This window comes from Eretmochelys imbricata, chromosome 1, assembly GCF_965152235.1.
Source record: "Eretmochelys imbricata isolate rEreImb1 chromosome 1, rEreImb1.hap1, whole genome shotgun sequence".
NCBI classification, from domain to species: Eukaryota; Metazoa; Chordata; order Testudines; family Cheloniidae; genus Eretmochelys; species Eretmochelys imbricata.
Genome location: NC_135572.1, coordinates 191,039,275 through 191,053,813, shown reverse-complemented (window position 1 = coordinate 191,053,813; position 14,539 = coordinate 191,039,275). Strand labels below are relative to the sequence as shown.

Sequence of the window (14,539 nt, the reverse complement as noted above, 5' to 3'; positions counted from 1 at the left end):
CTCTTTACTGAGGTTTCACCAATAAAGGGGGAAACTCCCCCAATCAAGTTGAAAGCCCGTTCTTTTCTTCAAGGTCCGGTTTCCTTTCTCCACCTGTTCTCATTCCGAAGTGGCATTACTTTTCTGCCAAGTGGGAGCTGCCCTGAACAGCTCCCCCCATTGGTCTAGAGTGAAATTATACCTCTCATTTTAACTTCCTCTTCAAACAAAGCATCTAGCTGAATAGTGTTTTAAGTATGCTCCTAGGATATAAATATCATTATGTTTTGTATGAAAAGCCAGGAAACCAAAAATATGACTTTATTCTTCCATGACACTACAAGAGCAGTATTTTAAAAGAGAAATGGTTGAAACCCTTTATCCCCACGTTGTTATAACTGTTTCTTAGAGACATCATACATCGCTGACTCCCACTTTTTCAAAATATCTTCTGCGGATTAAATATGTATTCTAATACGACGTATCCCATCAGATCTCAAAAGTGAAGCACGGTCTGGTTAAGCCTGTTTTGCGGGAGATCCCTGGAAGGAACACCATGGTGTTACACAGGATTAGGTGGTGGCGGCGGCGGCGGCAGTGTTCTTCCTACTGGATCACGACTGAGTCAGTAGGCCAGCGTGGTCCTAGAAAGTGCTGCCTCTGCAGGTGCAATCTTCCAGAGGAGCTATAAAACTGTGTCCTGACCACTCAAATGCATTAATATTTGCATAGCCCTCTGGAAATGTTGAGGACTTTGTTCCACATTGACTAATTGCATTCAGCTGCCTTTTCAAATGAGAAGGGTATGCTTCAGTAAACTTGCGTTTAGTATTGCCAACTACTGAAGTGGGCAGTTTTCACCCAGAGGTGGCCATATTCCAGTAGTGACTGAAGTGATCTGTTTACATATCCGTTTCTAAATCATTCTTAGGATCCTTTCGGGTGAAAATTGCTAGAAGAGAGATGGTTTTAGGACAACAGCTTTACCAACAAAAGTCACTCTCTTAAACATTTAAGGATGCTAGGTATGAAGAATGCTACAGGATTGGAAAAAATAGGTTGTATTGTAGCATGGCTTTTTTCCCCTTGCTCCCATAACATTTACTCTGTGGTAGTTGAATGTGCCTCACAGATCTCCTTTCAGCGTTTTAAGAAATTATTGTGTTGTATTTTCCTCCCCCTTAATAAGATGTCTGCTTTAATTGAAAGCAAACAGGGTCCCTGTTTCTTTTTCTTGTGTTTGGAGGTTGAAGAAAAATAACAGATGCCATTTGTAACATTGAGATTGTATGTAATTGCTATGGTTTTATTTTTGTCAACAGAGCGATTGTGCATTTTAACGTTTAGCTTTCATGCAATTAGAGACATTTGATTAGACAAAGCATTTGCTGATTAAGGACCCAATCCTGCAGCTGTTAAATACATGGAAAAGCTTCTGGATCAGCCCCAAAATATGTTACTAAACAGAGTTATTGACCCATCATAGGGAGATTGTAAGATGATACAGTAGTAGGGTACCTTTCAAGTAAAGCAGTAAGTCTGATTTGCAGAAATGCATGCCAAACTGCAAGCCTAATAATTCTGTGCTGTTACTCCAGTTACATGTTCATTTTGGTGTCTGCATGTGCAAATGGCCAGGTAGGTATTTAGCTGGCCATTTGTATGTTCTGTCACCCAGTTTGTATGCACAATCACAACACTTGCAGTTGCGCATGCCCATTAGAAAATCAGGTCCAAAGAGTACTGGTTAAGCGTTGGTAAGATGATCATTCTGAAGTACGCTTGGAATCATATATTAAAATGCTACTTGTAAATTATTATATGCCTTTAAGAATATCATAGGGTACTTTGAAAATACACACTTAAATGAGAGAGCAGAACATAACACAGGTAATTACCTGATTATCAATTAAATGCTCAGTTATGACAATTTGATGAAGGTTTATTTCCTGTAGGTGTGGTGTTTTGGGGGTTTTTTTGGTGGTCCCCTACTCCCCCATTTGGTTATGTTTAATAACTCTGAGAGATCTAAATTTGGGTTTTTTTGGTTACTTACAGGTCTGCCATTAAAGCCTTGTGTCCTGGAGGATCTGTAGTCTATTCTACGTGCACTCTCTCGAAGGCAGAAAACAGTGACGTAATCAGTCATATCCTAAACTCCTGCAGTAATGTTCTGCCTGTAGATATAAGTGAACTGGCCAATGTCATTTCCGATGAGTTCACTCTGGTTGCTGGTGTCCAGCCACATGAACTTTTAGTACTTCCAGCAAGGGGGAAAGCATGGGGGCCTATGTATGTAGCTAAATTAAAAAAAACGTAGTCTAGGTGGCATTTGTAAGCCATATTGACAAATTCTTATTTATTTTTAATACACTGTACTCATGCATCTGTGCCAAATATTTGTCCAAGTAGCCTGGATTTAGAGTTGTGAACTGGTATACCAGACGCTGTCAAACGATCATTAAATTTGAGGTTTAATTTGTGACTAGGACAATATCCAGTATGGCCCAAGCCTGCAGTTATATCTGCTTGCACAAACCTCTGGCATCTGGACCCATGTGGAGCCCATTAATGTATAAGTCTACAGAGGCAAATGTATTCCAGATCACGAAGCTTCCATAATATCTTATTTATATATTGTTTCATCTTGAATATTCCAAAAGGACTTAACCTTCTATATAACGACATGGCAGAAATGCATCTGCTTTTGGGGTGAAGGGCAGCAGCCAACTCGCACAGACCTTGCTGTACGGTGAAGAAGAGAGGAAATTTTGGCTAGAGGCCATCAGACACAACATTCCCTATCCTCACAAAGTAATGCCTGAGGATCTTCAGTGCCTGCCTGAGGTGGACAGGACCTTCGCCATGGTCTCATGTGACTGACCTGCACAAAATAAACCTGCACAGAACTTAACTACTCTTTCACAAGAGGATGCAGAGTTCTTTCACCTCTGCTGGCTTTGAAGTGGTCCCAGGGAGTCAGTATGTCAAACCTGATGCTCTTGCATTCCTGCTAATGAAAAAAGAAACACAAGTTGTTTTGTTAAAAAAAAAAAAAAATCCTAGAATACTTTCATAATGAAAATTTGTTGACAGGAAGACAGATATACAATGTAAGAATTTAGTCTACAGAGACATTTTGTACATCAGGGAAGCAGTCGAAGTACAATGCACACATTTTATATTGTTTTCTGTAAAGGAAACTTTAACCTTTTGCCTTTTGCTTATGAATAACTGTTTCAGGGGTCAGAGAACCCTGAAGAAAGGAAAAATTATCCCCAGTGTTTTCTTGCACTAGAATATGATGGAGAGTAAACAAGGGTAAACTGGATCTCTTGGGGCATGAAGGAAGAAGATGAGGGTGTCACATGTTACACTCCATAGGACAGGATGAGAGACCTTGGTCCAGTAGATGCTTATTCCTAGATTCCAAGGCCAGAAGGGGCCATTGTGCTCATCTAGTCTGACCTCCTGTATAACACAGGCCATAGAACTTCCCCAAGATAATTCCTAGAGCATAACTTTTTGAACAGCATCCAATCCTGATTTAAAATTGGTCAGTGATTGTCATAAATATAAAGGGAAGGGTAAACACCTTTAAAATCCCTCCTGGCCAGAGGAAAAATCCTCTCACCTGTAAAGGGTTAAGAAGCTAAAGGTAACCTTGCTGGCACCTGACCAAAATGACCAATGAGGAGACGAGATACTTTCAAAAGCTGGGAGGAGGGAGAAAAACAAAGTGTTTGGGTCTGTCTGTGTGATGCTTTTGCCGGAGACAGAACAGGAATTGGAGTCTTAGAACTTAGTAAGTAATCTAGCTAGGTATGTGTTAGATTATGATTTCTTTAAATGGCTGAGAAAATAGCTGTGCTGAATAGAATGAATATTCCTATCTGTGTGTCTTTTTTGTAACTTAAGGTTTTGCCTAGAGGGATTCTCTGTGTTTTGAATCTAATTACCCTGTAAGGTATCTACCATCCTGATTTTACAGAGGTGATTCCTTTACTTCTATTAAAAGTCGTCTTGTAAGAAAACTGAATGCTTTTTCATTGTTCTTAAGATCCAAGGGTTTGCGTCCGTGGACACCTATGCAAATTGGTGAGGATTTTTACCAAACCTTCCCCAGGAAGTGGGGTGCAAGGGTTGGGAGGATTTTGGGGGGAAAGACGTGTCCAAACTCCGTTTTTTTTTTCAGGAACCCAGATAAAGTTTGGTGGTGGCAGTGGAAATCCAAGGGCAAAGGGTAAAATTAATTTGTACCTTGGGGAAGTTTTAACCTAAGCTGGTAAAAGTAAGCTTAGGAGGTTTTCATGCAAGTCCCTGCATCTGTACCCTAGCGTTCAGAGTGGGGAAGGAACCTTGACAGTGATGGAGACTCCACAATGACCCTTGGTAAATTTTTCCAATGACTAATTACTCTCTGTTAAAAATGTGCAGCTTATTTCCAGTCTGAATTTGGCTACCTTCAACTTCCAGCCATTGGATCATTTGATACCTTTCTCTGCTAGATTGGAGAGCCCATTATTAAATATTTGTTTCCCAGGTAGATACTTCCAGACCGTAATCAAATCACCCTTTAACCTTTAGGTTGAGCTGCTTGAGTCTATTACTATAAGGCATGTTTTCTAATCCTTTAATTATTCTCATGGATCTTCCTGAACTCTATCCAATTTTATCAATAACCTTCTGGGCACCAGAACTGGACACAGTATTCCAGCAGCTGTCACACCAAATATAAGAGGTAAAATAACCTCTCTGCCCTTGCTCGAGAATCCCCTATTTATGCATCCAAGGATCACATTAGCTGTTTTGGCCACAATGTCACATTGGGAGCTCATGATCATTTGATTATCTACCACACTTCCCAAATCTTTTTCAGAGTCACAGCTTGCCAGGATAGAGTCCCCCATGCAGTAAGTATGGCCTGCAGTCTTTGTTCCTAGATGTATACAATTACATTTAGCCATAGTCAAATGCATATGGTTTGCTTGCGCCCAGCTTACAAAGCGATCCAGATCACTCTGAATCAGTCAGCTGTGCTCTTCATTATTTACCATCCCCCCAGGTTTTGTGTCATCTGCAAACTTTATCAGTGATAATTTTATGTTTACTTCCAGGTCATGAATAAATATGTTAAATAGTTTGGGGGAAAAGATCAATAAATATGTAAAATAGTGTAGGGAAAAGAACAGATCCCACTGGAACTACATCTGCTCAATGACAATTCCCATTTTGAGATCTATCCATTAGCCAATTTTAAATCCATTTAATGTGTGCCATGTTAATTTTACATCTCTCTCTCGTTTTTTAATCAGAATGTTATGAGGTACCAAGTCAAACACCTTACCGAAGTCTAAGTATATTGCATCAACCCTATTACCTTTATCAACCAAACTGGATAACTTTTTTTATGATATTACAAGTTAGTTTGTCAGGATCTATTTTCCATAAATCCATGTTGATTTGCATTAATTATATTACCGTTATCAAGTCTTGTATCAGCACATTCTTGGCACATTGTGGAATCAAGAGCAGGTAATGTGAGCGTGAAAATGTCTTCGCACTAGGCAGGCATGCATAGGATGCATTGAGCACAGATCTCCAGCACGCTAGTGCCAATTACTAGTCAGCACAGTCTACAAGAATGACCTCCAGCAAGACAGCAAACAAGCACGGAACAAGAAGAGTCAGTGATCAAACACATCATTGCCTCCACCCCCAACAAAATCCCAAGTCCCTATGTTCTTCAGTAACATACCGCCTGTCTTCCCTGCACGCTACATGTCATTTCACCCCCACAGACAAGTGCTGTAAGTACCTCTATGGTAGTGGATTATGTAAGCATTACAAACATTCAGTAAGAACTGATAACACTTTAAGAAAGACTGATTAGAGGACACCTGTTAAACTAAGGTGATAACAAAACACGGAATTTTGGAGAGTTTTCAGATGACAGTGGGATTGAGTCAAGGCAGGGTGCTGAGTCCGTCTCTCTTCATAGTAGTTATGAAGTTAGTAGTAGAAGAATCATGCCTGTGGGGAGACAGAGAAAGTGAATGTATGCAGGTGATCTGGCACTTTTGGCTGACAGCAAAGAAGAATTTGGTAAATATGGTATCAGTGGGCATCTGTGTTTGAAGACCATGGATTGAAGTAGATACAAAAAAAAGTTATAGAAGTCGGGAATATGGAAGAAGAGTTGTTGTTTGACCTGAGTTGTTCCAACAGAGAAGCTGACGCAGAAGAATGAATTTGTGATGTACACTTAGTGCCACTGGAGGGAGATCTGAAACATTGAAAAGTAGAACCCAGCGTGCATGGGCAGACATGAAAAAGGCGGCGGGAGTACTGTGAGACTGGCCATTAAGTAACAGACTGAAAGGAATAGTGTACACTGCTTGTGTTTGTGTCTGCAGGCTCTGTGGTTTAAAAACATTGTGTCTGACAGAGATGGAAGAAAAGAAGATACAGGTAGTAGAAAATAGACTAAGCAGAATGGCAGGCAAGTGGGGGTACACAATGTATATGGAAGAAATTAAGGGGCAGATGAACTTGGGACTCTCCGTGATAGGTTGGAGTCCACATTTGAGGTGGGCTGGAGATGTGTTAAGAATGAGAGAAGAACCACCAGCAAAGAAAGCATAGGAGGAAGAGGACTGCAAGAAGGTCTGGAAAAGACCAAGGATACAATGGGGAAAGGCTTGCAAGAGAAGTTTGAAGAGAAAAGGACTGGAACTCCAAGACCTAGAAACCTGTGCAATTCTTATAATGCAACCTACTGGAACATCTGAGAATAGGAAAAGGCAAGTTTCACCCTGATTTGGGAGAGGAATAAAATAAATAGAGGAAGCCACAATAAAGGAAAACATTCCAGTGCCAGCGTGGTCCCCAAGAAGGTAAGCTGGGATGCCATGATGCGAATGGGAGTATTGCAGTATGATGCGAGGCATACTGTTCAGTTCCTGCCCAGTGGCACTGTAGATGCCTTGAAAGTGTTAAATCACAGGGCTCTCAGTTATCGTTTTAGAGGGAAATCACATTCCTGCACATCAACTCACCCCATTGGAGACTAAGAGAAAAAAACTTCTCCTGCATTGCCAAGCCAACACCCTCTAAGCTTAGCCTTGAGGGCACTCATCTAGAAACTGCTGTTCAGTCTCCTTGACCATTGGACCTCTTTGTAGAGACTCTCTAGAGTTAGTGGGAGGGAAATGTGAAGGTGTTTTCTATGATGTGGGCACCAGTCTACAAGGAAATGGAACCACCACACCCACATACATCCAAACCAGCTATCAACTGGTTTCGGATTTGGATCACTAGTGATTTACTGGGATTTGAATCCACAATGTATAAATGAGTTTCACGTCCCCATAACCATCTCACTGACAGGCAGGTTTACCCAAGGAATTTCGCCCACCCTCCTCAATGGGAAGAGTGAAGACAACTGTCTGCAAAAGCTGCATCTACTCATTTCTCTCAGTTGGATCTCTCTCAATATTAAAGCTCAGACCTGCTCTTGGATTAAGAGGCTCTGAGCACAACACTAAGAGCAAGATCAGAGGCAGCTACGGCCCCTGTGTACGTGAGCCCATGGGTGTGCGGGGTCTTGTCTCGCTCATGGTGTAAGTGTTTGCTGCCTTCGTGGACTTCCATTTTGGAGCTGTTAAATTCAGTTCAGTTCCTCTCAGATGGCAGTCTGCATGGAGGGGAGGAGAAATCCTTTCAACTCACTCTCACTGTGTATTTCCCGTCTGCAAACCATTTATACAGGCCCAGCACGTGCCAGGTATATAGCAATTCTGCTTCTGGCTACTCCACCCCATCTCATTTTTCTATCTTAGTTTCTTTGAGTGAATAAAATAAAGAGCAGCTATGGTTTTGAAACAGACAGGGCTGAGCACAGCCTCCATTTTCTCATAATGGAAGAAGGAGCTGGCAGACGGCTAGAACCTAAGTGGGATACTAGAGATCAGCCTCAGTATTCAAGACTTGGGTTAATCCTTTAAATACTTGCTAATCCCCAGGTGCTTGGCACCGTGAGGACTGGCCAATTCACTCGCTCTCTGGCCTAAATGACTCTCTGAGAGTGAGCGAGTGTGGGAGATCCAGGATCCAGTTCCCCTGCTCCAGTGGGTATTTATCCAGAGTGCAACAGCTTCAATAGGAGAGGCTGACCCCTCCCCCCCCTCCCCCAATGTCACAATATTCTGTATCCCAGTGGTAAGAACACTGACCGGAGAGGTGACAGATCCCAGTTCAGATCCCTTCTCCCCCTCAAGCAGAGGGAGACTTTAACTGGGGATCTCCCACATCCTGGATGCGTACCCTAACCACTGGGCTGTAAAATTTGTGAGGGAAGAGGTCCTCTGGCCATTTTGTGTAAGCTTGCCTTAAAGGGGATCCGATTTGGTAGGCAGCCTCTAAGTTCGCTCACTGGATTAGGCCCCGCACGCTACTTAAGCAGCCAAACACCTATTGTCTCCTGGTTGGTGAATCATTCTGGTGCTTAGGTGGGAGATGGACACCTAGAGGGAAGCAGCAATGCCCAGGCCCAGAGGCAGAAACCTAGGCACCTAGGGAACTTTTACTACAAAAACTTAGGTGCCAAGTATGTTTAGGCACTTACAGGGTTGAGGGGGTAGGAGGGTTGTACATCACGGTGCCAAAACCAGGACTTAGGCACCTAAACTAGGCACTTAGGCATCTAACTTCTTTTGTGCATTTAACTCATCAAGCCCAAAGGAACCTTGTGTAAGTAGCAGGATGCTGTTGGTGCACTGGGAACAAGTGGATGCTCAGCAGCATGGGACTATGGAGATGGGATGAGTCTTATTCAGGAGAGGGGTGGGGGAGACAGGTCCCAATGCATGGGAGAGGCGAAGCAAAAGAAACTGGAGTGAATTTACTTCGCTCACATTCCTAACGTGGAGTAGCCTATTGTGGGGCTTGAAGCATTGGGAAAAGTCTTCTCCCTATTACCCTAGCAGGGGCTGGTTTTGTCCATGGCTTATCTGCTAGTCAGTCAATGTCCTGAGTATCTGTTACATACACTACTGAGTGCTCTAAAAGAAGAGGTATTGCAGTCGTGTGAGTGTGAATGAGGGAGCCAGTGCCCCAGGCAAACCCAGCGCTGTCCGGTTGAAGGTGGAGGTGACAGGGAACACCCCCGACCCCAACCCACTGAGATAGGCAGTGAGGAGTCCTGTAGCATAGAAGAAGGTGATAGTGCTCCCCCCTGGCAGACTAAAATAGGAGAGCAGGCCTTCCCAGAGGGGAAGGGGAGTGGAAGCGATCTGCAGGGAGCAGTGTGGGGGGAAGAGTCTTTGAACTATCATGTCAATACAGCTGGCTGTGGGTGACACTGCACAACTGGTTGAGTGTTACATGGAGGCTGCATGGGCTAGTGGTTTGAACACTGGGCTGAGAGGACAGCTGTGTTCCATCCTCAGCTCTGGGGAAAGAATGGGGTCTTGTGGGTTAGAGCAGGAGGCAGGGCTGGGAGTCAGGACTTCTGGGTTTGAACCCTTGCTCTGGGAGAAGCTGCAGGAAGTGGAAGGCTGGCATGAGGGTAAATATGCAAATGATTCATGCATATTCACTCCTATGTAAATTAGGACATTGCCTTATTTGCATACCTCTTCCCGGTGGCTAGTGGGCGGGAGGGAGGGACTGGGCACACCCATCCTCCTTGTGCCTGTATCCATGCTCCCAGATGTACTCCATGGTCCAGCCCATTATGGTGCACACCAGCTCTGGGACCTTGGCACAGATAGCCTGGGGGTAGAGCCCTGCACGGATACAAAATTTACATCCATGGATACCCGCAAATATCTGCAAATTAGTGGGGCTCTCGATACAAAATATGGATCCTCATCCAACCTGTGATCCGCAAAAATGATCCGCGGGTATCTCTGGATGTGGATATAAAGCAGATATCCATGGATTTGCAGGGATTTACCTGGTGGGAACAAGGGGTGGGGTAGGGTGACTGGGTACAGACTGTGGGAGGGGGGCTGGGAGGAAGTGTTTCCAGTTGTGTAGTTGATTAGTTCTTTCTTTCTTTCTTTCTTTAAAATCATACATCTTTTTTAGTAAACTGCTTTGAAAAATATTCTGCTCAGTAATGGTTAGTTTGAAAGGTCCTTTTCCAAGGTCTCTTCACTCCTGACTTTTTTATTTCCAAATAGATCCAGAAATCACTGGTTTTCTGTAAGATCTGATTTGTATGCAGAGTCCATCATCTTAAGCAGGGACTATTCCAAGCTCTGGCGAAACAGGTTTCTTTTTTGCCAAGTTGTTTACTGGTAAGAACGGTCTTCTGTTTACTGCAAAGGTCAGCGACTGTATTGACACGAGCTTTTAATCTCTCCCCCCCCCCCCCGATTATCAGAATATGAATTGAAAGGGTAAATTATGATGAAAGGCCCTTAAAATAGTAGGTTCACAGACATGTCATTTAGCTTTGACATTCAGTTTGTGGCATAATGCAGTCTATCCAGCAGGCTATAATGCAAGTAATTGAAACAAAACCAGAATGATTAATAACTGCAATAACTGCACGCTGTTCAGCGTTTTGTTACATAATTGCAGTCATAATGAGCACTACAGACAATCTGGAGAAGTGGTTTATTCACTGTGTTATGAAATGTTATGTGAATTAGTGATGTCATATCTGGTGTGTAGGGAGAGAGGATCCCAGGGTTATGCCATGCTGTATATACCAATTCCACAAAGCTCTCAAATTCATGAGCAGTGTCTTTAATACATAATGTATAACTATTCTGAATGTAAAGGGACAAAGTCAACTTGCTATTATTGAAAAATAACTCAAGAGCAGTTTTCAGTCCTGCACCCCCACGAATTCCTCTGCCAGTTTTTGTGGTTTTACAATTACGTATTCCTGTTTTTTAAACTGTGTTTTCTCTCCCCCCATTGCCTTGTGAAAGACCATGCAAACAGGGGGACCGAGGTGACTCTACAGGGACAAGAGTAAAACTGACTGTATGCAGAGTGCACTCAGCTGCACCAAGTAAACAAACTGGAAAACAGGGAAATCTTTTTCCCTCAAAAATTGTTATTTCAGGCATAACTACAGTTACCATTGCAATGTTAAAACATCATAGTTTTGGCTGAAAAATGAAGTTGTATCTTTTCTTTGTTAGGTTCTTAGCGAGGTATTCTGTAATTAGTGACAGCTGTGAATTCTCTTTCCCTTCTATTCTCCTGTTAGTTTTAGAGTCATAGAGTTTAAGGCCAGAAGGAACCACCAGGTCTTCTAGTCTGACCTCCTGTGTATCACAGGCCACCACTCAGCACTTGAAAACTAAATCCAACAACTGAAATTAGACCAAAATATTAAAGCCTATGGGAGACTGGACTATTGTGTGCCACAGACAGAGAATAGGACAGAATGAGGTGCACCAGTGCCTGAAGAGCCTGCCATAGCAGGGAAATAATTGAGATATACCCAGGTAATCCTGAAAGTGACCTGCACGCACACGCTGCAGAGGAAGGTGGAAAAATCCTGAGTCACTGCCAATCTGACCTGGGGAAAATTCCTTCCGAACTCCATGTATGGTAATCAGTTAGACCTTGAGCATGTGAGCAAGAACCAGCCAGCCAAGCACCTGAGAGAGAGAATGCTCGATGGCACCTCACAGTCCTGGTCCATCCCACCAAGTGTTCCATCTCCAGCTGATGCTTCAGAGGGAGGAGATTAAAAAAAAAAACAACCTCACTAAATACTTACTTTGGGAGGGTCCCTTCCTGACCCCGGCAGGTGTCGGCTGAAACCTGGAAGCATGAGCTTTTCTGAATGTAAACCGGCAGTGAGTCCTAGGGCTGTTGAGCCCTGCCCCCTACCATTACAAGCAACTCCATCTTACAATCACACTCATACATTTGTCCTGCTCTCTCTTAAAACTAATTGAGTTGTGTGCCCCATCGCTCCTATTGGGAAGCTGTTCCAGAACCTCACCTCTCTGATGGTTAGAAACCTTCTTCTAATTTCCAGCCTGAATTTGTTCTTGGCCTGTTTACATCCGTTTGTTCTTGTGCCAACATTGTGCTTTAGCTTACCTAACTCTTCAGGATCCCTAGTATTTACTCTCCTAATATATTTGTAGAGAGCAATCATATTCCTCTCAGCCTTCTTTTTGCTAGGCTAAACAAGGCAAGTACTCTTCTGGTCTTCTCTTATAAAATAGTCCCTCCATTCCCATGATCATCCTAGTAGCTCCTCTCTGCCCCTGTTCCAGTTTAAATTCATCTTTCTTGAACACAGGTGATCAGAATTGTACACAGTATTCCTAGTGAGGTCTTACCATTGCCTTGTACAATGGCATTAATACTTTTCTACTAGACATGTCTCACTTAATACATCCTAGGATTGCATTTATAAATACGGCAACAAATCTGTTGCCATCTAGCACATCACCGCTATTACTGTGCTGCACACTCTGGCTGCTTTCAACTTCTGAAAACAGCAGGGATAGAATTCAGATCTCTGTGCTTAGAAGAACAGCACTTAAAGTATAAGATACCTTGGTCAGCAGTATGAAGCTTTTGACATATGATTGGACAGTTCTGATTCTATCTAGTAGAGGGTAATAGTTCACACTTACATAAGAACTGCCATACTGGGTCAGACCAAAGGTCCATGTAGCCCAGTATGATGTCTTCTGACAGTGGACAATGCCAGGTACCCTAGAGAGAATGAACAGAACAGATAATCAAGTGATCCATCCCATCGCCCATTCCCAGCTTCTGGCAAACAGAGGCTAGGGACACCATTCCTGCCCATCCTGGCTAATAGCCGTTGATGGACCTATCATCCATGAATTTATCTAGTTCTTTTTTGAACCCAGTTATAGTCTTGGGCTTCATAACATCCTCTGGCAAAGAGTTCCACAGATTGATTGTGTGTTAACACTGTGCCCTAACAGCCATGTAAAAGAAGCAGTGAGAGATAAAAAGGCATTTTTTTAAAAACTGGAAGTCAAATCCTAGTGAGGTAAATAGAAAGGAGCATAAGCACTGCCAAATTAAATGTAAAAGTGTAATAAGAAAAGCCAAAAAGGAGTTTGAAGAACAGCTAACCGAAAACTCAAAAGGTAATAACAAAATGTTTTTTAAGTACATCAAAAGCAGGAAGCCTGCTAAACAATGAGTGGGGCCCCTGGACGATCGAGATACAAAAGGAGCACTTAAAGAGGATAAAGTCATTGCAGAGAAACTAAATGAATTCTTTGCTTCAGCCTTCAAGGCTGAGGATGTTAGGGAGATTCCCAAACCTGAGCCGTCTTTTGTGGGTGACAAATCTGAGGAATTATCACAGATTGAAGTGTCACTAGAGGAGGTTTTGGAATTAATGGAGAAACTTAACAGTAACAAGTCACCGGGACCAGATGGCATCCACCCAAGAGTTCTGAAAGAACTCAAATGTAAAATTGCAGAACTATTAACTATGGTTTGTAACCTGTCCTTTAAATCAGCTACTGTACCCAATGACTGGAAGATAGCTAATGTAATACCAATATTTAAGAAGGGCTCTAGAGGTGATCCTGGCAGTTACAGACCGGTAAGTCTAACGTCAGTACCGGGCAGATTAGTTGAAACAATAGTAAAGAATAAAATTGTCAGACACATAGAAGAACATAAATTGTTGGGAAAAAGTCAACATGGTTTCTGTAAAGGGAGATCATGTCTTACTAATCTATTAGAGTTCTTTGAGGGGGTCAACAAACATGTGGACAAGGGGGATCCAGTGGACATAGTGTACTTAGATTTCCAGAAAGCCTTTGACAAGGTCCCTCACCAAAGGCTCTTACGTAAATTAAGTTGTCATGGGAAAAGAGGGAAGATCCTTTCATGGATTGAGAACTGGTTAAAAGACAGGATAATGGGCTGGATGGACCTTTGGTCTGACCCAGTATGGTCATTCTTATGTTGTGTGAAGAAATACTTCCTTTTATTTGTTTTAAATGACCCCTAATTCTTGTGTTATGAGAAGGAGTAAATAACACTTCCTTATTTACTTTCTCCACACCAGCCATGATTTTATAGACCTCTATCATATTCCCCCTTATTGTCTCTTTTCCAAGCTGAAAAGTCCCAGTCTTATTAATCGCTCCTCATATGGAAGCTGTTCCATACCCCTAATAATTTTTGTTGCCCTTTTTGGAACCTTTTCCAGTTCCAATATATCTCTTTTTGAAATGGAGTGACCACATCTGTGTGCAGTATTACAAAAGCTAGTTCATTATTATTAGGCCCTGCCAAATTCACAGCCATGAAAAACACACCACAGACTGTGAAATCAGACTTCCCCCATAAAATCTAGCTGTTGTGGGGGCAGGGCTGGGGGCTCCTACTGTTCACCAGGCTCCAGCTGCTGGATGGAACATCCTCTCCCCCTGCATGGCTAGTCTCGGGGGGAGATCAGACCCACCTCCGGGAATCTCCCCTGGCTGCAGGAAGCTCCGCGGCTCTGCTGCTTTCAGAGTCCAGCTCTGAAGGCAGCAGCCATGGAGCTTCCTCCAGCCAGAGGAGGGCCCCAAAC

The 14,539-nt window shown here is 42.9% G+C and overlaps 1 protein-coding gene across 2 annotated transcripts in view; it reads left to right on the top strand.

Moving 5' to 3' along the window:
- The window catches only part of NSUN3 (NOP2/Sun RNA methyltransferase 3), a 28,573-nt gene extending 24,566 nt beyond the window's left edge, over positions 1-4,007 (top strand). Inside the window, exons 6-7 of one of the 2 annotated variants that reach the window (XM_077820575.1) lie at positions 2,038-2,126; positions 2,663-4,007. In XM_077820575.1, coding sequence (XP_077676701.1) covers positions 2,038-2,126; positions 2,663-2,862 — 289 coding nt within the window. In that variant the 3' untranslated portion in view covers positions 2,863-4,007. Of the gene's footprint in view, positions 1-2,037 lie in introns of both variants that reach the window. The other variant, XM_077820583.1, reaches the window with a different exon arrangement.
- Positions 4,008-14,539: the final 10,532 nt, after the last annotated feature.